The sequence below is a fragment of the Embiotoca jacksoni genome, unplaced genomic scaffold (genome assembly GCF_022577435.1).
Source record: "Embiotoca jacksoni isolate LCO1_2020_lvr unplaced genomic scaffold, fEmbJac1.0.p SCAF_4, whole genome shotgun sequence".
NCBI lineage: Eukaryota > Metazoa > Chordata > Actinopteri > Embiotocidae > Embiotoca > Embiotoca jacksoni.
In genome coordinates this window covers 2761008-2786101 of record NW_027185392.1, presented here as the reverse complement: position 1 = coordinate 2786101, position 25094 = coordinate 2761008, and the positions used below count along the sequence as shown (strand labels likewise).

The following is a 25094-nucleotide window of genomic DNA, read 5'->3' as shown; positions in this document are numbered from 1 at the left end:
TGGGCGCGGTGTTTTGGAGCGTTGTGGCGAATCAGATTTGAGCCGGGCTGGTCAACAGATGGGTGGATGACGGCTCCACTCCGCATCGGGCTGCAGCGATGCATGCCTGACTTTCACGGCTAAAGACGCTCGACCGCCGACAACATTTACAACGTCTCTTCTCGTCACTTTCCCACAAACGTGCAACAGCCGAACCTCCAAACAGCCACACATCCAGGAAGCTCACTCGACTTCAGTAGAATTTTACAAGTAAAACTTTATTGGAATGATACTCATGTTGCAAAATATTACACTTCGTGTTTTTATGTCACTGCTCCCGTGACTATAGACGCTTCCCTTTGCGGTGTGTGTGTGTGTATGTGTGTGTGTATTTGTGGCAGGGGTTAACATGGTTTACATTGGGGTCTCGTTTCCCTAAAAAGTGCGACAGTATGTACCAGCATTGTGCCTGCATTGAGAGGAAGTTGTATCGCTGCAAAAACACCGAGGAGACACGTAATAATATTGGAATTGTAACTTCAAACATTTTGTCCATGATTGATATAGTCAACATTAAACCTGACATGGGGGAAATACAGTGGAGGTGAAGTCTCAACAAGTGATGTAAACAATATGATCATTATAACAATGGTTTGTAAATTAGTCCGTAATAACCAATAAAGCCAGCTGATGACTACGCCAGATGTGCAGCCTGCAGCTCTCGACACCATTTATCTGCCAGTGTGATTTCAGCTTCGGTGATAAAAAAAAAAAAAACCCTTAAGTCTGTTTCATCTGCTCAATGAGAAAGAAGTGGAAACGTCGCTCACTGAATATGAAAAGTAAGGAGGACTGTGGGCCGAGCAGGTTGGAAGAGAACCGTTTCTTTCAAAAGCCCCAGGTTTACTGTGGCACTTCAACTGTACCCTTGCTTGGGAACATGCCGGACTGAAGCACAGTATCAAGTCGCATTATAAGGAGCCTGAAGGTGGATCCATCATCACTGCCTGTTTTTTAGGCTCTGTCTCCGAGTGGTTCCACTACTCAACAAACCTAACGCGTGTCACTCTGTGGCAATTATTTATCACTGGACAACGTGGTATCACGTCAAAGCCTGCGATACGCAACGTCAGTCCGCCACAGGACACCGTGTCAGTGTCGCGTCTTGACCTCGTGAACAGTAAGGTGCCATCGATTTAGCTGCTACAAATGGGCACGTGGTTTAGGTGTGTGGGGGGGGGGGGGGACTTCTCGTTAGGGTAGAGAAAGGATTTCTTTTAAGGAATTTGCATCCCTTTCCGATGGCCTCAAATCTTAGTCTGCCGCTCGAGCAGCAACCAGCAGTGACGTCACCCATTGGTTTCTGAATATCCGGTATTAAGCCTTGAGTTTGGATTTTGTCCGTTGCCGTCTTGCTAGTTCGGAGCGGTTTGGAGCCAGAAGCGACCACGTTTGGAAACCTAACAATAATACGTCCCGCCCACCGATAGCTGTAACCTGACTGGAACACAGGCCTGTCAGTCAAACTGACACGCCCCCAAAACACAGCTTTTAGAAGCTTATTTTCTAATTATTTTCAGAGGGACCACCAGAAAACTAATAAGGAGGAATGACTTTATCTAGTGACACTGAAATAACTTTTGGAAAAAAATTGACTGACTGAGTTTCATGAGACAAGGTGAATGAGTCTTTGAAGCGGGAGGCTTTGAGCCAACCTCTAGTGGCACTCTGTGGTATTGCAGGTTAAGGCACTTCCACATTGGCCTAATTTTTCAAACCCGGAAGCTACGTCCACTTTTACAAACAGTTTACGGTGAAAGTCCTGGGTTTGCGTCATCCAACCACTTTGGTCACTCTTACTTTATCCGAAGACTTTTCGACCCCTGGTCATGCTTCCGAGTAATTTCCACCCCTCGGTGAGGCAAAACGTGACACTATGTGACTCGGTATCCTCTGGTGGACTGACGGGTGCCTTACACGCTTTGGTGTGATATTTGATTGCACTGGATGCGTACTGTATTATTTTGTGAATCATAAGTGGTGTCATTTTTATCCTGAAAATGATCTTCCAGGCTAAATTAATCAAAATAAGACATGCCACGCCACCCATGTGTCTTAGACACGGGGTTGAAGAGTAACAGACAGCCTGCAAACTGGACACAGATACACAGAGTTGTAGGATGATGTAGGATTCAGTATTTTCGTGCCACACAAGGCACAACAAGTCAGGATATCTCAGCCTCTGCTGCATCGCTCTTGCGAGTTTTAGCGAAGTGCAACGCTGAATCTTTGGAGTGACCCTTTGAGACCTTCTTTACTTCTTCTGATACTGTGCTTCTGTGGTGCACATTCCTAAATTAATGTGTGTTTAAAACAAATTAGCACGCAGTAAATCTAGGGCCACGTACAGAGAGTGGGACCGGCGTTTTAAGAGCGGCCCCGGGCCTCCGCAGCAGGTCGATGCTATGGACTATAAACAATCTGAAACAGCTCAAGTTCCAAATTCCTTCATGGTGGGTCATTTCAAATATCGTTCCATATTACAAGATGATACACAAACAATTACACATAGCAAATGTGTAATTCTGGGAAAAGGCTTGTTATCTTTTTCCGTGTCTGAACGGTTTTGCACAGGAGGGACTCGTGAATTCAAAATATCCAGTTTTAAATTATGAGAAACACCGAGGCGCCTATATCGACCAAATTAGAAAATCTTCACATGGTGGCACATTAAAACATAACTATAAAGAAGGCATTTTAGTGTCTAAAACAGACATCGGTGTCGCTCGGTTTCATTTGACAAATTCTGAATGAACAAATCCTCCAATGAGCACCATTTTGGACATTGTTACTCTGCCATCATCGCTCAGGAACTGAAAAGACATTGAACCCCCGAAGTGCTATTTGTTGTTTACTTTCAATTGACAAGTTGTATAACATGCACCAATGACATTTTTGTCTGTTCTCAGTCAGACCCGCGACTGTGAGGAAAAAGGTGACAAGATATGAAACTAAAGTCAGGTAGGCAGGTCCGGAAGAATATTTTAGTGATTTTAAAACGCAAATTAAGTATTTTGTAGCGCTATATTCAATTTACCTTAATTAAGACAGAGGGGGATAAACAATAACTCTGCACGTATGACAAATTAGAAAGTAATATAGTAAAACTGTAATTCTTTGAAGGTAGAAGAAACACCCTAACAAAATAAAATTACAAAGTTGAACATGTAGTCAATTAATCATATTTAAATGCAAGTTTCTGCACAAGCAGACATAATTGTTAATAAACTTTATTAAATTGATTATTGGTTTTCTTGCAGCCTTCAGTTTTTCATAAAATTTGAGAAATTCTAAATAATTACTCATTCTTAAAACTGATTGCGTTTTCAGTAAAGTTACTCACTAAGCCATTGGGTAAACATCACAAATATTGTAATGAATAAAAGATAACTGTGATATTGCAGATTGTCTTCGGTCTACAGGGTTTGTGACAAACTAGCGTCCTGGGGCCGTTATAAAAAGGTTAATTCAGTTTGGGACAAAATTTTGTCTTTTTTTGGGGGGGGGGGGGGATTTGGGACCGGAGATGAGGAAACTGCACAAAAATACGGCCAAAAGTTCAACTCCACACAACTGTCAGGGCCTGTTAGCATATTAGCCAGTTGACCAGTAATGGCAACAAGCAAATCTGAATAAAAGTGCTTTGGCTCGGTTTGGCCTGGATTGATTCGTCGAGGTCCCTGCACCGTCTCCACCGTCAGCAGCTACTTGTTGGCCGTCAGGCGGATTAGCCCGCGCTGCTAGCTGTGCTAACCATTAATGAAAGAGGTAATCGAGTTTAACCTCAGCAAATAATGTGCCGCACTGGAGCCTCCAAACATGGTGAGTCCAAACGTGACAAGAGTAACAATGCACATTAATGGTCTTTACGAAAATAAAAGCTTCCCTCACGTTTTGTTAATGTCAGGCCCCTCCCCCACACCCACACCCACACACGCCCACACACACACACACACACACACACACACACACACATTTCTAAAAACTCTCCGGATCGACAGGATTCACGTGAATGAACCTGGTTGACACGAAAAACGGTGAGTGTCACCGAAAGGCGACGAGTTTGCAGGTATGTCAGCACATAGCTCTCTTCCCCTCCGGGTGCTCTATCTTCTCCTAAGTTGTTTCCACGGAGTGGCAGTCGTCTTTACATCATCACCAACACACGAAAAACAAAACTGATCAAAAACTGCATGTTTTAAACACGTCAATGGTAACAGAGTTGCTGTCACATGGAGTGTGGCCTTAATATGCAGGTAAGAAGAGAAAAGGACTGGGTGATGGTGAAGATGGACATAAACATAAAGCAAGTTATCCAGACTGCTATCAGCGACTGGTCAAAGGGCTCCAAGGAACACCAGCCAGAAGCAGTTTGAGGTAGTCTGCATAAGACGGTGTCTTTTAGTTGGAGTTGACAAGGGCCAAAATGTTGATTCAACAAGCAGAATCATCTTGACTAGTAAGTTAGCTCTTAGCTGAGACAGGAAGTGCTTCTTTTTTTTTTTTTTTTTTTTAATGAAAACCAAATTGTCGAGTCAGCAAAATCAAATCTTCTGGAAGGGCAATCTATGGAAGACGCTAAACAAAAGTCGAAATATTCCTTTTTATTTCTCTTGATTTGAACCAGAGCTTTAAATTCCCAAATCTATATCGCAGATTTTCCTGCTTTTCCTTCTGCTTTACATTGATAAAATGTCTATTAAGTGATATGTTCAAACCTGAGATACCTTTATGTTACGGTGTTTCTTCACAACACCATTAAAACTGAGATAATTCCATCCCTTAATCATATTTTTTTTGTTAGCATGACATGATATCATTGGAGCCACTAGTATCTAATAACATTGAATAATGAAGTATTGTAGATATGCGCTGATTCTGGCTGTGCTAACGATGATAAGAATAACAGATGGAGTTACATAGTAAACGTATTTGACTTTTTTCCTCTAAGTGTCATCTGTCTCTGACTGAAATTTGTTAGAGCACACAATGCGTCTATTTTTTTGTTTGTCTTTTGGCCCATCACGAGAGAGTAAAAGTTCAAAGAAAAATGCGAAACAAAGTCTCCTAACTTGACAGTACATACATATGCGTGTGTGATTCGTTATAACTTTTTGCCGACATGCTCTTCTTGCTCACCAAGCAAAGAGCAAGTTACCCAGTAATCGGTTTAAATTCAAGAAACTTTTTGTGCGGACTGGGACATAAACTGACACAAGACTCGCTGGTCTTCATGTAAAGACTGACAGACTGAAGCAGGTCAGAACAGAATGACTGATTTCTCTGTGTTGTGGTGCAAAAAAAAAATAATTAAAGATAAATAAAAGCATCAAAGAAAAGGGAGGATCTTGGGTGAAAATGTGCAGAGGCAACTCTAAATTAGTGGGGTTCCCTACACCCATGAAGCACACCTTCATTGTAAAGGGATCCATAAATAAGACAGCATAATAAATAAAATTCAACAGAAACTCAACAGAAAAGGCAACACTGCTGGTTATCAGTCTCCTTGCTCTTTTTCCCTTTTCTATCCCATTTATCCTCTGTTTGTAGCTGGTGCTTGTGTTTGGACAGGAGACGGTGCTCTCTCCGTACGTCTCCCACTTGACCAGCCTACCTTTGACTCTCCCTACTTCCTTCTTTCTTCCTCCCTTGCTCTCTAACTCTAGAACTCAGCAAACTCCTTGGCACATTTCTCAGTGAAGGAGACGCGAATCTCCTCCTCCTCGTAGTCGTCAAAGTTGCTGGTGTCGCCTGGTCCTTTGAACTTTGGGACGAAGGGAGCTTCCACCTGAAGACAGAGAAAAGCCCTCGTTGAAAAGCAAACTTAACAAAACGGGGAAGTCACCCACATACGCAGAAAACGCACACACAAACCTTCTTCTGGTAGATGGCGATCCAGTCAGTTGTTGCAAACCACTTGTGTCCTTTGATGTCGTTGACGCCGTTTTTGAGGTTCCCGTAACGTTTCGTGAGATCCACCTGAGGATAATACCAAAACCATTTCCTCACTTTCACATTAAAACAAAGAAAATTAAACTTTAACATCGGAATCACTGAGACGTTTTTTTTTTTTTTTACCTGTAGCAGGTTCCTCAGGAGGTCTTTCAGGTCTGAACTGAAGTGAGACGGGAAACGCACCTGAGGACAGACGACGAGGAGACGAATGAAGCAGCCGTAGCTTCAGGTAGTGTTTTTATAGATGCAGCCATGTGACTGCACTTGATTACATACATTCCTGCTCAAGGGCACTTTGGTGAGCGAAATCGGGGAGGACGAGTGATCCTAATTGACCTCCTGCCTCCCAGATTTATTCTCCAGTCCAAAGATCTAAAGGCCTTACATAGCCGGACCTATCGCCACCGCACTGAGGAATGGTCTGGCTGCATCCATACGTCATTCTGGTAAAGGGGGGGGACGGGACGGCGCCCTGGCTTGTTTGAATTTCCTTAAACCGATTACATCTTGTGTGGCGCTAAACTCAGGAGGAAACGAGGGCGTGGCCTTGTAAAAAAGAGTCGGGGTGGGGAACTTGTTTTGGTGGGACATTTGCACATTGTGAGGCGAGTCCTGGCATTATAACGACTAAGATCATAAATAACCAAGCAGTGCGGCCATATTGGATGATTTGGATGATCTAAAGCTTTGTTTCTTCTCTCTCGTGTAGTTTGTGCTTTTTTTCCCTCTCTGTCCTCTCTCCCTGTAGCTTTCTGCCGCTTATTTCTGGCTACGGAGCTGCATGTTTCTGATCTGCGGTTACTGACCCCATCAACCTGTCCACTGTTAATTGTTTGTCGTCTCTCTATACTGTTCTTTTCTCTCTCTGCTCTCCTCTCACCCGAGTTTTCCTCCTCACCGTCGCTCATAGGAATCGCTGGGTTTCTCTCTCTAATGTTGTGAGCTCAAGGCCTTACTATGTTAAGTGCCCTGAGCTGATTTATGTTGTGATTTGGCACCACTCAGAGGTTGTTGTTGTTGTTGTTGTTGTCGTCGTCGTCGATGTTTCCCGTTGCGACAGGGATTTGGAAAATGGTAAAAACACAGATAGCAGAAGACGAGGAGAACACTGGCTGAAATAACTGATCAATGGTCGGTTTATGCTTTCTATATTCGGTGAGTCTGAGTAAAAAAAGGACCAAACTCTTGTCTAAACTTCAGGCGCTCACAGCTCCCATGCGGTGACCTGACAAAGTGATGCGTTTTACAGTTCAGGCAAAAACAATTTGTTTGGAATAAATACAATCAAAACATATTTTCTAAAACTAACAATAGAAAACATGGTGGATAGACTCAAAGAACCAAAACCTTCTCAACGGAAAAGTCTATGACAGTATACATCATGGCTTGTCTCTCTATAAAGAACAACAACAACAAAACACACTGCTCGTTGCATTTACCGTTAAGGCGGTGAAGTCATCTTCAAAATGACCACAAAATTCAGATGAAATCAAACACAACATAACATAATTCAAGGGAAAATACTCCAAAGTGTGCAGAGGCACGCTTGACCCAAATCTGAAAATGCTGTGCACGAGAAATGCTAACATTCCTTGTTCATTTTCAAAATTGAGGTGCACTGTAAATATAAACCAAACTGGAATACGCTTCTTCAATATAAACCAGAGGATATACTGTAAGTCAGTCTCTCGACTAAACCACCAAAATGTTACAGATGTTCAATCGAACAGTCAAACTCACCTTCCCTGATACGATCTTTTCATAGATCTGAATGGGCTGATCAGCAAAGAAAGGTGGGTACCCTGCTGCCATCTCGTAGACGAGTACACCCAGCGCCCACCAGTCTACGGCTTTATTATACCCCTGGTGGGTTCATCGAGGAAGGAGAAATATACAGCGTTATATAACGTTAATCAAGATTGAATTCTGTGTGTTTTCTCAATATCAGCAACCCTAATACCACGTGTTAGGAAGTTTATAATAGCATAAGGTCTTAGCCTCACCATGTTAAGTGTCTTTAAAAAATAGGTGTTGTAATGTATTTACAGTTTGTGGAAACAATCCTTTTGTACTTCTGATGGAAAAATAATGAACTCATCATACTTGTCAAATGTTTGTCTATCCGTTGCACAACATGGTTCTATAGTCTCAGTTACGACGTCTCTGTACCTTTATCTTGTGACCGACGACCTCACTCAGTATTATCCACAAAATCAGATATACAGAGGGAATGGGGGTGACTGTCAACTGTTTGTCACACTGTATATAAGCTGAACTACGGAGGAGAGACTTTGAGCAATGCTGGACACCTTTCTTTGAGTGTACATGTATTCGCTCCTTCTTGCAAGAATAAATGTCCGATATGTTTGATTTTGAATACAGCCTCTGAGTAATTTCAGCAGCTTCAAATTTCTATCGCACTCCTCTGACCACCTTCGATTTCACACAGCTGTAAAAGGGGAAGAATGGTGGCTCACCTTGCTGAGAATAATCTCTGGGGCCAGATATTCTGGGGTGCCACACAGTGTCCAGGTCCGGCCCTTTACACGTTTGGCAAAGCCAAAATCTGTAACCTGAGAGAGGAGAGGACAATGAGTGACGGGACAAACAAAAGACAAATCAGCAGACACACAACTAACTAACTACATGAAAGGTGGCAGGAAGGAAATTGGAGGTAGAGAGCGGGAGAAGAAGGAGCATCCTGGAGCAGCGTGATCTTGTCACCGGCTGTTATTTTCATAGTTCACCACTAGAGGGTGGCAGAATCTGCACTACGAGGCAGCAGCAATGTGATGGCGCACCATTCAGCATACAGTACACAGAAAATTGCACAAAGCACCACTGAGGCTGATGGGAATGTCATTAGTTCTGCAGGTATATAAAACAATCACCTGTATGTAGCCCTGTTGGTCTATGAGCAGGTTTTCAGGTTTCAGGTCTCTGTAGATCAGGTCCAAAGCGTGCAGGTACTCAAAGGTCAGAACGATCTGAGCAGCGTAGAACCGAGCATGAGGCTCACTGCACACACACAAAAAACACACAGAGACGAAAACACACCAGCTCAGTGCATAGAACAGCAGAGCACAGAATAAAGTAGAAATGAACGGAATAGAATACGAAAGTCTACTGTTTCTTTCTGGCTGTAAAGCTTGACCGCATAACGGACACTGACCTAAATCTGCCAATTCTTCGTAGATGGGAGAACATCTCTCCACCTGGTACGTATTCCATCACCATGTAGAGGTTAGTGTTGTCCTGAGTGAAGGGAGGACACAGGTTAGTGTCACCAACTCACATATAGGATGTAAACACACAATTAAGCAAATTAACAACAGTTTCAATCTGACTGACATTGTTTTTTTTTTTATTGATCACATTCACTGACCATTACTGAAATTGTTATCATGACAAAGTATTTATGATAAAGTGCCTGTAACTGTTTGTATAATAATTTGACTTAAAAATGTTATTCCCAAAACCTGTTTTACAGCATGTTCTTTAGAGCATCTAACAGCAGTTTAACTAAGTCACTCTAAACAAGCTGAGTTGATTTTGTCTGTTGTTGACTCTTCTACCATCTGCTAGCAGCTCGACACACATGGACAGGAGGAAAATTATGTTAATAGGTTTATTTAAGGCATTGAGGATATTCCGGCCCTCGGCATCCAGGTGCATCTAAACAGCTTAGCCTGAATAAGGCCTTAATTGGAGTACGGCCATCCGCTCGTCTGAACAACCAGGTGCAAACAACCTCTTGTAAAGATTACCGCTCATGTGGCCAACAAAGCTAACTTCACTCTATATTTGCTGATGAAAAACCCTTAACAGGATTGTCAGCGGTGGTGGAAGTCATAATAAGGATGAGATCGATGACCTGACAGATGAGTGCAACATGAATTGCATAAAGTTAACACTACAGATGGCGGTCGACTTTTTTTTTTTTTTTTAAACAAACAAAAGGACAGTTATATGACGATGAGGCAGAAAAGATCACCGTCAATGCTTGGGAGTGGTCTTTCATGATGAGCTGATAAGAGGTGACCAGAGAAGTTCACAGTTCAGATGAATAAAACTGTACCAATCAATAGTCTATATTAACTATGGACCACATGCGTGTAAATTGTGTGCGACGTGTGAATGTATAATGTGAGGTGTTGCTTGCAGTGACAAACCTGCAGTTAATTATCCCCAACTCTGCGAGCCTCTCCTCAACTCTACAGAGCGTTCTAGCCTCTTTCAGCTTACTGTTTTGGCTCCAAGTGGAAACCCACTGTTATGTCACAAATTGGTTTATGAGCTGTTTTGAAGCCTTGACTCTGGCATTTTGGTCGTCACAATCTTGTTTTTGTTTTGTTTTTTGCCAGAAGTGACCATATTTGGTCGATCTGGGGACGAGTGAGGGCTGGATCTGACGGAGAAGCAGAGCACACAAGGCCCGTCCACCTGAAACCTGACTGCACCCCGGCCATGTCAATTAAACCGGGCACGCCCCCCCCCCAAACACTCCTCTCTTTCAAGCCAGAAATATGATTAATTCATTAATCTTTTTTAGAAGGCCCAACAGCACTGATCAGAAGAAGTTAATTTACCAAATGACACTATTATGACTTGTGGCAAAAAAATTTAACTTTGTATTTCACAAGAGAAGTTGACGCTTTTTAAATGGGAGTCTATCGGAGCCAGAGGTTTTTTTGAGCCAGCCCCTGGTGGCCCTCAATGTAATTGCACTTTCAAACCACTTCAGCATTGGCTTCGTCTATCAGATTGGCAGGTTACGACCATTTTTCCAGCTCCAATGAGTTACAACAAACACAGATTAAGATATAATATAATGGACATTTCATCAGCAGTATCATGAGCCACCATTTTTCTAGCGGTGATGTGATGTTTGCTTTTGCAACTAAATATGTCAACATTTGTCAACATATGTTTATGTCAACAGAGGCTCATCGAAATGTGGTCAGTCAAACATTCGAAGCTAATGGCGCTGATTATCCACAGAAGAAGGCGACTCAGACAGATGACATCATTAAAGGAGCGTCATTCACACCTCAAAACGGTGGAAAATGATGTGGAAATAGTGATCAAATTACAACATTTCTGTTAGTTCCGTTTTGGTTTTTTTTAACTGTTGAAAGGAAATAATTCAAACAGTTTTTCAAGATGGTTGCGGACAGCTCAAATAATTATGATTATGATTATGTAATAACTGTGACAGGCCTAGTGCCATCAGACAACTGTGTGGGTGTACTAAGGTAAAACATTTACGTTTTCAATGGACCACATTCACAAACATATCAGAGAAACACTAAAGGTAGTGTGATGGAGGTAGTGTGATGGATAACGGCTGGAGTGGACGGGAGAAAACAAACCAGTCACTCACTGTCATCACACGGCCACACACAGGATTGTATAAACACACACACCTCCTAAAGTTCTCCATACCTTGAATGAGTACTCCAACCGCACCAGAAAAGGGAAGCTGACAGCCTGAAGAATCCTCTTCTCATTCAGAGTGTGCTCTATCTGCTTGAGCTTCACCACCTAGAGTTAGAAAGGGAGAAACAGTGGCCATATGTTATTATATAATAAAACAAATGTAAAATTCAAATCAGAAAAAAAGAAAGACTTCAGATCAGGTCTTTGAACGTTTTCAAGATTGCAAACGTGTGTTTTGGCATTTCCAGAATAGGTCCAATTTTATTTTAATTTTAGTTTCATGTTTTTTGAGTATTATTTACTACTCATGCATATCCTTGTGTGTTCCTCGGGTTGAAATTTATTTCGATTTGTTTCATTACTTATTTTGTCTTGAATTGCTGAAAACATTTTCAGTCCTTCTGATTGTTTTTAATTCTAATTTTAATATTGTGCACACTTTGGGCAACCTTTGTTGTATTTATGTTGTATATGTGCTATAAAAATTCAACTGTCTTGACTTTAAACTTCTGTGCTGTTGGTTTGAATATGTGTGTGAAGCATCCGCGTTCAAGAACTCGTAGCTTCTTTGCAGCAACATCCATATTTGAAGAATTGTCTACTGTCATTCAGCTTTACTGGCCAAGCATGTGAGCACGTACAGATATTCTTTCACAACATGTATTATAAAAATGTGGACATACATGGATTTAACCTGCAACCTGCCTGGCTGGAGGAGGCAGACAACTGTGAGGTAGAAATTCTAGTATAATTTCTAACAGGATATTGGTGTAATTATGAGATGCTAGAAAACTCTTAATTGTTCCCCTTTCATGCTACAATGGCTTTGGTACACGGTTCCTCTTTTTATTTTTATTTTACTGTAATATATTTAGTGTGAACAGCATTCAAGTCACTGCGAGACCAACAGATGAGGTAATTTACCATTTCACCAGAACATACTGACAGTCAACAGTTTTACCAACACAGCCAAATATATATTCCCATTTGAGCATTTTATCAATAAAAATATCTATAAATATGACACGGGGAAATTTAGGCACAATTCTCTAAATTGGGAACTAAAATTACTCTACATGGTGTATTCTGCATAAAGGCAACTTCAGCTCTGCCACTCCAGTTGACGCCTGCTTCAGCACAGGTGGATTCAGATAAAGCTCGCACGTGTATTTAAATCTCTGCAAAAAGTTCATTTTACAGTCTTGTGAGTGCAATTTTCACGCCAATAACATTTCCATGTTTTCTATGACCATCCTGGAGGAACACAAACTGTGAGTGTCCTTCGATAACAGACACCTTTAAACACCCTCCATTGTCCTGTGACCCGGCTGACATTCTGAACTCCGACCCATACTGACCTTCTGCTTGTTGAGGATCTTCATGGCATAATGCTGTCCCGTTTCTTTGTGCTTCACCAGCATAACACGGCCAAATGAGCCCGTGCCCAGGGTTTTCAACCTCTCAAACTGCTCCAGGCCAGCAGTGTTCTGAACAGACAAAACAAAAAGGGTTAGCTAATTTTTGGGGGAAATGGGAGGTAGAGGATGGTGTTGGTGGAAGTGAATTTCTATTTTCCACTTGTCCCATACTCGCATTTAACGCTCATTCTGTGCGTGTGAGGTATACTGCATGTGCATGTCATATTCAGTATACAATGTATATGAAACATGGTGTATACGATTGACAATAATTTGTTTTACAGTATGCACAACAGACATGTGTGCATACAGGCTCTATTGTAAATGTACAGAATATCAATGTAAATGTGATTTGTATTAAATACTATTATGTAAGACTGTAAAAACAATCCTCATTGAGATCTACACATTTATCTTTCAAAAAATGCAGTCAAACTGACACATGCTGAGTCAGAATGAAATGTCCCATTTTTTTCCCCACTTTTTCCAGTCATCAAAACATAACTATTACTCACAATAGGGGGCAAAAAAAAAACGTGTCAGTGAAAGCTTTGTGTCATCTTTATTGGTCTTGTAAAAAAAAACTTTAAATACTGTAATGTAACAGGAGCTGCATCTTACTAGAAGGAATAGCTTGATGAATATCAATTCACAACAGTAACTTCTGCATCATGGCAACATATACAAAAATACATATTTTATAATAATACACACGTTTTGACCAATCAGAATCAAAGAGGTCTTAGTTTATTCAAATCAGGGCTCCAGAGTGCCACCATTTCAGCTGCACGTGGCCAAGAATCTGTCGGACTAAATATTGTGCTCACCAATGTGTATGGGAAATGACAAAAAAGGTAACACTTCACTATTATTGTGGGGCCAGAAAAGACATGGTGAAAGATTTTGGGTGCATCTAAATAAAAAAAAGTCAGGAGCATCAGTGCAACCAATGTAACAATTTAGTTTGGAAACCTGAATAGTCAGTGTCTGATACATCAAATCCATTGTATGATTCAGAGAAAATGATATAATGTATTAAGTTAAGAAATATTGATAAAAATCCTACATGTGTTTGATCTATGTCTGTAAAGTATGTTTACTTTTTGGGAGACCTAAAATATTTGTAGCATGACAGGGAACACAACATCCGAGTTTTTAAACATATTTCTTTAGGGCTGAATGATACAGTTGAAATCGACACCACAAAAAGAAAAGAAAAACAATATTTTCTCAAAATATCTCTACGTGATTCATATTATATATGATATGCAAAGGTGTGATCAAATTCACATGGAGATTCATAAATATGACAAACCTCTTTATAAATCAAAAGGTTAAGTAACTCATTTTGTGGGTTTTTCAGTACGGTTGAACAATATTACAGACAATATGATTACAGTATCACTAAGATTTCAGTTTTAGCCCCTAAACAACAAAACTGATATAGTTTATGAGCAATTTATTATCGCCATCCCAATATATTGAAATGATCTAAAGAAGTGGCTGTCATTTACATGCATTGGCAGCTGATGAAACATAAAAAACCTTGGGACTGCACATTACTTTTAAAGAAGTGTAATTCAAATAGGAATGACTGGCATTGTTCAATAGCAAGAGAAATTAAAGACAGCAGCCCATACTACATAGCTTAAGTGACGAAGAATGGGACTGAAAACTCGGACTTGTTTGTATGTATGATAACACGTGCACAAAAAGGACGATCAAAATAGGAAGAGTTTTGTTTATCATATTTCTATGTCGTTAGGAGAACACACTAACCTGTGCAGGACTCTCCCACTTTTTGAGGAAGTCCTCTTTGGCTTTAGCAAGGAACTCCTTGACTGTGGAGGGGGAAAAAAACAGCAGTGTTTACAGAAGAAACGGCTTTAGTGATACGTGTGTGTGTGTGTGTGTGTGTGTGTGTGTGTGTGAAGAGAGAGTGAAAGAAACCACGAAATAAGAGGTAGGATACCTTGTATACGTTATGAATTCAACCAGTCAGACTTTCAGTTAAATAGATCTCAGGTTATGTCTTATGTTTTCATTTGCATTTTTGGAATATTTTAATTAAGTGCATGGTTTCGCTTTAGTGAGGGGGGTGGGGTGGGATTGGAGCCTATCCCAGCTGACTTTGGGTACAAACCTGGACAAGTTGCCAGGGCCAACACAGAAACACAGAGCCACACATACCTATGGGCAATTTAGAGTTACCAATTCACCTAAGATGCATGGCTTTGGACGGTGGGAGGATGCTGGGGTACCCAGAGAAAACCCACCAGGGCACAGGGAGAACATAACTCCACAAAGAAAGGTCAGAGAACGAGGTCTGAACCCAGAAATTTCTTACTGAGGCAACAGCGCTACCGTGCCGATACCAGTATAGGCAAATATTCTCTTTGTCCTTCATAAATACGTACTAATGATCAGGATGACAGCTCTTAATATTGGCTATTACATGTGCAGTGTAGAAGGAATGCCATGTGGTTCCTCCTCACCGGGCCGCCGCCGGGCAATCATTGCAAATACCAAGTTTGCTATATAATTTGGACACTTAAAAAAAAAATGTTTACACAGACATGTTGTTGGACGCTCTTTCACGATTAACAGAAGACCACCCTGACGTTGAGCATTTAGTCAAGCATCAAGAAATTATTAAAGCATTAAAGTTTTATTTGCCAATAGTTCATTTTAAAGCCTTTATCGGCCGATACTAACGATGTGCCGATACTATCGTGCATCCCAAGTATCTGGTTAATAAATAGCAATGAACCGTTACTGCATGGATAATCTCACACTCTGGTCGCACAATATCCAACCTAGTTGACCAATATCCAGGTTGAGGTGCATTTCCTGTAGACAAACGTAGGGTTACTTCACGTAATCCCTGGTTCTTTGATAAGAGAGTGAGGTGTTTTGCCACCGTATGTTAGAAAAAGAAAGAAATTAGTTGGTACTTTAGACGTCAGGGTAAAAAACAAAAGTCCAAGAAATATCACTACTCCCCAAAAAAAACAAATACACCAGCAGCCTCACACTCTCATCCTTCTGCATCACAGCCATCCTGCATTGGACAAAACACTACAGGAGACACAATCAGACCCGTTCAGCCAAACCTCCGGACCTCAAAGGGTCCACCATATCCAATAGTCCCACTCACAGGTTCAGCAGCACCTCTTTCCAAAGAGCAACAGGCACAGAGTGTTTTGGAAATATCTGACACAGCGTGTTGTGATCTCGCCAACATTTGAGTACAGGAGGATGTGAAGATGCCAAGGTCCTTGCAGCCTACAATTGTTTGCAATTGTTTTGCAGCTCATAAAGTGATTTGGTAATGGAAACAGCACTACACCCTGTTTCATTCTACCTTCACTAGGAAATGCCCTGTCCACCAGTGAACAGTACCACAAAGCCTCATTTTAAGACACCTTTACATCTATGGCATGCTCCTGAATTGAAATGTAGCAGCGTAATTTAGATTTTTTTTTTTTTTTTGGGGGGGGGGGGGGGGGGGCTTGCATGGCACACGCTCATTCATTTACAACAAAGACATACGAGTGGATCTTCATAAATCAGATGGCTGGAATAGGCCGCTGTACAGCATGTTGTGTGAAGCTAACATAGCCTGCTGTGCCACATCGTCTCTGGTCATTTCATGAGGCTCTAACAGAGCAGGTGATCAGGAGTGATGTGCACAGACGACGGTACCCACCGCTTTCCATCTCGCTGCCCTTCCTGGCCGTGGGCGCATTGCCCATGATGACAACCTGTCAACGGGCGATCCGTGGCTTCCTGGCCGCCCTGCAGCCTCCTCAAGCCGGTCTAATCTTGATTAGGTCTGAACAGTATTTCCTAAATCCAGCAGTACCGAGCGTTAACTCCGAGGTCCTGGTCTTTAATAGCCTGACAGCTGCTGATGCGGCGCCACGGCGAGACAGGATAGTGAAGCGCGCTCACTCAATCCACGGTCACCAACAACCGGTGACCGATATCGAGCTTTAATCCACGGGGAGCTACCGTTGAGATACCTCGGTCGCTGGGGCTTCACTGGACCGTCAGGCCGAGCTCGGCGCAGTTGGCCTGAACACGGAGGATCCAGTCTTCGCCTGTCCCTCCTTGCAGCCCCCGCCGAACGAGCCCCCCCCTCCCCCCCCCGGCTCCCCACCTCTCCCCGGCCCAAAAAACAACGATACCGAAGGCGGGGGATACAATTCTCAATAGAAAAAACTGACCCTATTCGTTACCGAACCCAGCTTTTAAGAATTAAACCTCGGCGGGGTCCGGCAACGACGGGAATTCACCCAAATCAACATTGGCCCCCCCGTAGCCTCGGAGACGAGCGAGATGACGGAACTACAGCCGAGTGAACGTCCCGCCTACTTGTCTGAACCGGCTTTGATTGACAGCTGAAACTAGCCTCCGGATTGGCCATCTCTACGGCGGAGCGCTCTGATTGGCCATTCGCAATCTATCAGCGTCCTACCCATAGACATATAAACGTCTATGGTCCTACCGCCCAACACAAAGCGAGCGAGGGGAACGTCACCGATTATTTTCCTCCCGACGACGTACGCGCCCACTTTCTCTGGTTTCTGTCCTCCATTGGCTTGATGCGGACGAACCGTGGGAATCTCGGTGAATGCGAGGATGTCTATTGGCTGTCAGGAACGATTGACAGGAAGCGAAGAAAGCGACTGATACACGTTTGGCTAAGTGACGTCAACAGCGAGCTATTTTTAGAAATGTTGGTGAGAATTTAACGCACGCGCGGCGCGGTCTGGCTGGCAGGACCTCTAAACATCTCGCAGACTGCCGTGCATGGAAGGACGACTTTATTTAGTGGGAAATTAATCTTAGGAAATAAAAGACAGGGTTTTTTTGGTGGTTTTTTTTACAATCGGTGCAGGATGAAAACACGCAGAGCCAGAAACTGTCCGTCAATCCGTGCACAACAATCTTTCCCAGTGAGTCAGATTCCTCGCCCCAGCACCTGGATCACCTGCAGGGCGAGCCTCGCAGATGACGAAGGGCCCTTTATCATCAGGATCCTCAAAAGAGACGATTTCACATAGATTTGCATCCGAATATCTGATTTCAATAATAATCTGAGTTTGTATTGGTTAAACAAAACAGATTAAAAAAGGACCTACAGTATGAACAAACATTCATTCTATAAATAGGAGATCCCTCAGTTACACTGCAGGGTCTGACAACATCATATTAGGGATCTGCAGCCACCTTCTATAATGCAGAAGGGCCCCAAACCAAATTGCTTATTCTGTGCAAGCATGCATTTATGCAACAAGCTGAAATGTATTATTATTATCAACGCTTTGTTATCGGTGCTTACCTGCCATATGGCGTGGGTGGCGATGTCAGGTTAATCTTATACTTCTGGGACGAAGCTACAGTTTTAGACTGCAGCTAACTTGTTTTCATTTGTAGTTATTATCATAATAAATCTCTGTAAAATAGAGGAAGTACATGGTAAACAAAATGCCTATTACACATTCCACAAAACATATGGCGATGGCTTGTTTTGTGCACCCAACATTGTAACACCAAAACAGGGATCTGAAGCAGAAAAGTAAATATTTGGCATTTTTATTTGACAGGTGGCACTTGACTCATTTCCCGTTGATCAACTAATCAATGGAGCGCTGCCACAGGCTGCTATTGGGGGACAGTTAATTCTGCATATGGATTTTAATGTCAAATGTGAATATGCGCGCAACAGACTCCGGCACTTTTCATTGTCGTGCTCAACCGTGTAAAACATGTGAGACGCAGACAGAGCTAACAGATGGATGGGGGAGTTAGTCCCTTCAACTAAGATAAAATGGGTGAGAGTAGACAGCGCCGCCTCCCCCCTCCATTTTTATACTGCAGTTGCCTAGCAACATGAGGCTGGAGTGAAAATGGTGGAGTGGTGCTGCTGCATTTTATGAATGAAATTGGAAAAATGAAAGGAGCCGGAGAAGGGAGGGTGAAGAGTGGGCCGATGTGCACACACACGTGCTGCTGCTGCTGCGCTTCCTTCCTCACCAGTCAGAGTGGAAAGCAGCTGCAAGTAAGATACTGTGATTATCAATAAGCAGCACAAGGTCAACAAAACAAACTTTATTAACCACATCATTGTTGTTGTAAAAAAATGAGCCAGAGAATATAACCGTAAGTTCAAAATGGACAGTCAGGTCTTCTCATGTTGAAGACGAAACAAGCGTTGGGAAAACATTATTTACAGTAAGCCTAAATCCTCCACACAGCTTGACTGCCTCCGTTTCTCCTTTACCTACATGTTTTGCGCATACTTACAGACTGGCTTTTAAGGTAACAGATCAGAGAACAGTATGTGAATTGGGGTCTGTTCAAAGAAGCGTAATCTGGATAACCCTCGGAAAAAACTTGGGAGTACGCGGTTGTCGTCAAACGCTGGTTCCTGCAACAGGCTCCTGAAAATGGCGGCGTTTAAACCGCAGGTTTGCGTCAGAAGAAACAAACCTTCAGAACAATAGAGTGTTTTAATGTAAGCAGCTAGTGCTACATCTACTGTGACACGAAGCCGTGTCCGAGGCTTTGATCTGTTCTCAAGAGGACAAAATAAACGGCACTGCACGGATATCAAAATCACCGTACGAGTATGACTTGAAAGTCTCAGGGATGTGTGAACATGACGATCCTGTCTAAAGACCGCTCCACCCTGATCACTCCAACTTTCTTTACCTCGGCATGAACACAATCCAAGATGGAGATATGATAAATTAAGGCAATTCTGGCTGTGCAGATCTACGAGTGTGTTGAAAAAGAGAGAACCAAAGTTGGCAACAGTCCCAAACCCATCTCATTTCTGTGCGCTGTATGAAAATAATGTCCTTGTCGGCAGTCCGTGCTTCCTGTTGATGTCCACACGTCATGCAGACACATCCACGGCCTCCTTGTTCAAATGTGTGTTTGCGATTTGGGTGAGTAAATGGATTTGAAGGGCCCCTTGTCCATTATATTGATCTGATGACTCTTACATGCAGTCCATGGAGTTGTCCGGCATCAGTCCAAGAGGCGGCATCTTTCCTGGTATACAGGAGGGAGGGAGCATACCGCTGATGTTGGGGGACGGGTCAACGTTCTCGCTGTCCTCCAGCTTGTCTGCCATGCCCTCCCAGTTGATATGGAAGCGGGTGACACGGGGGTTGGAGGCCAAAATATTCCTCTGGAGCTGCGATGATATTTAGGTAAAAAAACAACAACTTGCAGTTAAAATAATTTTGTGTGTACATTCTTTGCATGTTCGTACTGAAATTAGATAACAGGGAAAATGTCGTTCAAAACAATGTTATTATTGGAATCATTACAGAGAAACCTTGCTGTGGACTTTCTCATTAACAGCATAAGAGACACAGAAAAGCTCAGGGAGATGGCTGTACTTCATACACATGTACGTTAAGGCAAATCTCAACTTTGTGTCACACTGTGATTTAATGGCTAATTTTTCCCCAATTGTGGCTGTTGGTTTATCATCAAGTACCAGTGGAAGTTTATTCCACCCTCGGGCCCCAGGGGGGCGCTAACACAGTAGGGCTAGGACTGCATGCTTTTTTTTTCCTGATTCAATAATATTATGGCCATAGACTGTATAAAAAAAAAAAAAAAGTGAACGTAGCTTCCGGGTCTGAAAAATGAAGCCAATGCAAAAGTGCCTTAAACTGCAATACCACCAAGTGCCACTAGAGGTTGGCTACAAAAAGGCTCCAGCTCCATAGACTACCATTCAACTTCTTTAATAAAATACAATGTCAATACATTTTTTATCTCGGTGTTGTTATCTAAAGTCACTCCTTCTTATTACTTTTCTGGTGGTCCATCTGAAAATAATCCCATCATTAAAATAAGCATCCAAAAGACATGTCTTTGGGGGCTTGTCTGTTTGATTGACAGGTCTGTGGTGCAGTTGGGTTACAGCTGTCGGTGGGCGGGACGTAGTATCGTCGAGTTTCCGATTTTTAAGTATTGGCTATTCCACAGGTACTGGGATTCAATATTATACAATATTACACCATGGGAATAAGTTCAATAATACACCATTATTACAGTGGTTCAGTGAAAATAATACACTAAATATGCATTCAGGAATCAGCATATTGATTTTTTATTATTTATTTTTTTTATTACAAAAAAAATAAAAAAAATTGCTGTATTTAAGTGACTCAATTTACCCCAAGTTCTAACTGATAAACTCCCCAACAAATACAGGAGCGCAATCTGATAAATATTTTGACCATGGTGCAAACTTCTATAACAGCATTATTACTAACATTACACAAATAATAATTGTCGATTCTATATGGCATTTATGGGAAGATCAAATTTTAAATATGTAAACAAGATGAGGGAGAAAATGTTAACTTTAACATCCATGTTAAACTAGTCAGAAATATGAATAAGCAGCATCTTTATTATGAATTCATGTATCATTTAAATTTTGCTACATCTAGTAAAGTGACAAAAACACACCTACACTCAGTCTGAACCGATAGCTGCTTTCAAATGAAGAGAAAAGAACACACTAAAAACTGAATAAACTCCAAATGGTTCATGTTATGCTTCTCTTGATGCTACTATTGCCTGTAACTGTACATTTCAGAGCACCAGAGGGCAGCAGAAAACTGCATATTTCCACAGACCCTCTCCACAAGTGTAGCACATGTACCACACTTTATGTTTCAGCCATCTACAACTCATGCACTGCTGTCCTTTTTAAAAAGACATTCAAATCAGGCACTTTTGTGACTCAGTCCAGTAAATACAGAGAGCTGAGAACAGCTGCTCAACAGAAATCAAGGACTGCCATCTGTGCACCTCTATTTGTGTGTGTGTGTGTGTGTGTTACCTGAGTGTAGTCTGGTTTGAGAGGTGGGTTTTCCCGTAGTTCGGGGTCTGTGTATTCGTTGTTGACATAGTAACCGATGCGGATGAACTCCTGTCCACGGTAGGTGCAGGTTATAAGGACTACAGTCACTCCTACAGCGTCGCTCTCTGGAATCAGCCCCGTGTTCGGAGCATCAGCCTAGTGGGGTGGATACGCAAGTAAAGGTGAAGAAACCACACTAAACCACTGTAACTGGGACATTAATGCAACACAGAGTATAACAATGAATCAAACCAGGGAATTCAAAATACATTATGTATACTTCTATGGTTTTCAATTCAGTTGCAAAAATCACCATGCAACACGGTGGCAATACTACAGTGAATAGAATACCACATTCAAATATCAGTGTCCAGAAAATGTTAAAACATGCAATAGTGGTATACAAATATGCACAGAGCAAAAGGAGAGCACAGCTAAGTGACTTAGTTATACACTTTACAATTACAGTAAACGGAATAATAGACAACCACATTGAGTTATCAATGTTAAAATATCAATACTAAGGAAATCAGCAAACATCTGGGCCAGCCCCAAGGCAACCATGAGTTTATAGACTGATCTTAAAAGTGAAGAGGGTGTCTGCATCCTTAACCCAAACTGGTAGCTGGTTCCACACTGGAGGAACCTGAAAGGTAAAGGTTCTGGGAAACTCTAGGAACCACGACTAAGCCTGTACTCTGACAGCAAAGTGTTCTATTTGAATAATATGGTACCATGAGATCTATAGGATAAGATGGATCTCGGTAATTAAGGGTTTTGTATGCAAGTAGTGACATTTTCACTCAATGTGCTTTGTGGTGAAGTTGTTTTGAAACAGGACCAACAACATATGATAAGCTCCAACTCAGCAAACTCACCTGAAACACAAACATGTGCCTCCCGGCCGGAACCGGGCCGACTAAAACTGAGTCCAGAACCTGGTCATACTCTTCGCTCTCAGCTGAACCCACATAGATGATCTTCCACTCCAGATCTGAGAGCACAGAGCAACAGAGACATTTATCAAAAAGTATTGTTCAGTTTAATTTAAAAAAAAAAAATGGCAGTTACACACACATTGTGCACTGTGCTTGGAGATATCTAAGCGAGCCTGCTGCTCTTTATACTGAAGTGAAAAACAGAAAACGGACATTTGGACTCTATCCTCTGTTTGATTTGATGTCTTAAGCCATCCACACGAATAAACATGTCCCAGAAAAAGCATTTTGATGTTTTAATCACACTTTTTTATTTTAGGCACTTTTTGACACTGAATTATTAATTATAATTATGGTAGCACTTCCCGGTTGTCTCTCCCCGCGGTTCGCGGCAAACTCTTTGAGCATGTTTGTTGCTACAGTAACTTCACGTGATTAACCAATCAGGTTCTCGGAAAAAACGACGACGGAGGCCTTCGAACCAATCACTGCAGGGAGGAGGCGGGGCTCTCAGCACAAACGCGCCAGCGCCAATTTTCAACAACTTGTCAAGTGAATTGACGCCAAGCAGCCGCAGTGGCGGACAATATTAAATTATCATCTAACAAAATAACGCGCTAGTTAAGTACTAATGGTGCACCACACATAACATACCCGCAGTGAAGTTGACACTTAAGCAGAATGCGCGCAGACGTAGCTGCTATGTAATAGCTTACACACAATAAAGAGTAATTTAACTGACATTACACGTTAGCTGAATAATATACTCACCTTCCGGCAAATCCTCCATGCATTCAAACGTTATTTCGAATTGAAACGGGTTTCCAAAAGGGCTTGGGTTATCCAGTACAGCAACATTTAACACTTGTACCTTAGCCATAGCAGTATCTTCAGAGGCACGTCCACCTGGAAATCGGATTAGCTTTTGTTTTTCTCTTACGTGAACCAAGTTTAACGAGCCACTCGGTAATTTTCTGTCGTCGTGTTCCCCGGTTGGCTCACAAGCTCTGAGGCCGCCAGTCTTTGAGTCTGTAAGTTCAACTTTGAATCTTTTCGTCTTCAAGAACACCAACAAAACCCAGCGGCGGATTGGCTAAAGGAAGTACGTCAGTCTTTTTCTTCTTCTTCGCCGTCTCTATTTCTGGTAGGCAAGACGTTGCAATTGTGGCGTGTTGCTGCCCCTCAATGGTCATTTGTTAAACTGCAGGTCCAAATCTTTCACGTGAAGTCCAGAATACTGCTGCTGGAAATTTTGTTTTTGTTGACACACTGAGCAGAAAGACTGTTTGCAGTTTTTTTTAGCGCTCGCATATGTGCGATTCTGTGCTAGGTTATGTTTACAATAATACAACATATATGTATGCCATATCATATTAATTATATATAGGTCGTATTATCAACTATTAATCTGAAGGTGTAGACAAAAGGGTGCGTTTGTGAATGAAGGTGTAGACAAAAGGGTGTGGTTGTGAATGAGAGTGAAAGTACTGTGCCAAACCAAAAGGTCACAGGAGGGGGTCGGCAACCTGTGGGGTCACATACTGTTGTTCTTTGAGGCATAAACAGGAACAGGCTGTTGCGAGGACTCCAGGGTGTGAAGGAAGACAACCACCACCTCGACCAATCAACAACGGATACATCAATACACATGACTTTTTGTTTTCAGTACTATAAGAAGACTGGGTCAGGGAAAGTCAGGAGATCAGACTTCGTGAACTGACACATACTCTGTTGCGGTCAGGGAAACATAGTCTGGACCCAGAGCTCTGTAAACTGGTTATTCTGCTGCTGTTAAATAAATATCTTGAAGCCTGACATCTTCTCCTATTGCCTCATTAAAGAACACGCAGGACTGGGGGCTGACACATATTGGCTTTGTACTAGCAGGAGCCCAAGTCCAACACATACCAAAATATTTAAGACCATTGACAAACAGGGGTTGACTTTTCTCTTATTTTTACTAACAGTTGTATTCAGTCTGTCAGGTTTTTTTTTTTTCTGGTTCAGCAGGGACACACAGTGATCCATCGACTAAAATCCAGCACCGAAACAAAATAAAATGTTCTCATTGTTCTGGACATTGTTTACTGTGGCTGTCATAAAGAACCACCATGTAAACTAAACACAACATTGAACCTTGATTTATGAAACCAAAACTGCAAACTGGACTGGAAGTCCAAACTATGTAAAACACAGATTAAATGGAGTTACACTAAAGTTTATCACTCTAGATCCCGTTTCAGTAACTTTTCAATTAATTGCAAATGTGTGTAATCCTTTCTATGATCGTTCCCCTTGTTTTTCCACGACTGCTTTTGTGCATTTTCGGAAAAGTATCAAGGCTTGAGGTTGTTACACTATACAGAACAGTTTTTTTGTTTTATGTGAAACATTTAAGCAGTT

The 25094-nt window shown here is 42.0% G+C and overlaps 2 protein-coding genes across 2 annotated transcripts; both read right to left on the bottom strand.

Moving 5' to 3' along the window:
* Positions 1 to 238: 238 nt before the first annotated feature.
* Positions 239 to 17252, bottom strand: LOC138209658 (cAMP-dependent protein kinase catalytic subunit alpha). The gene is made up of 11 exons (XM_069168384.1): positions 16561 to 17252; positions 14631 to 14692; positions 12792 to 12920; positions 11440 to 11538; positions 9167 to 9249; positions 8886 to 9012; positions 8472 to 8567; positions 7735 to 7857; positions 6118 to 6177; positions 5914 to 6018; positions 239 to 5827 (listed from the first exon to the last, which is right to left on the bottom strand). The coding sequence occupies exons 1-11, from the start codon at positions 16604 to 16606 to the stop codon at positions 5702 to 5704; spliced, it is 1056 nt and encodes a 351-aa protein (XP_069024485.1). The 5' UTR covers positions 16607 to 17252; the 3' UTR covers positions 239 to 5701.
* Positions 17253 to 18953: 1701 nt separating this feature from the next.
* On the bottom strand, positions 18954 to 23782 carry asf1bb (anti-silencing function 1Bb histone chaperone). The gene is made up of 4 exons (XM_069168085.1): positions 23463 to 23782; positions 22632 to 22747; positions 21733 to 21909; positions 18954 to 20061 (listed from the first exon to the last, which is right to left on the bottom strand). The coding sequence occupies exons 1-4, from the start codon at positions 23569 to 23571 to the stop codon at positions 19864 to 19866; spliced, it is 600 nt and encodes a 199-aa protein (XP_069024186.1). The 5' UTR covers positions 23572 to 23782; the 3' UTR covers positions 18954 to 19863.
* Positions 23783 to 25094: the final 1312 nt, after the last annotated feature.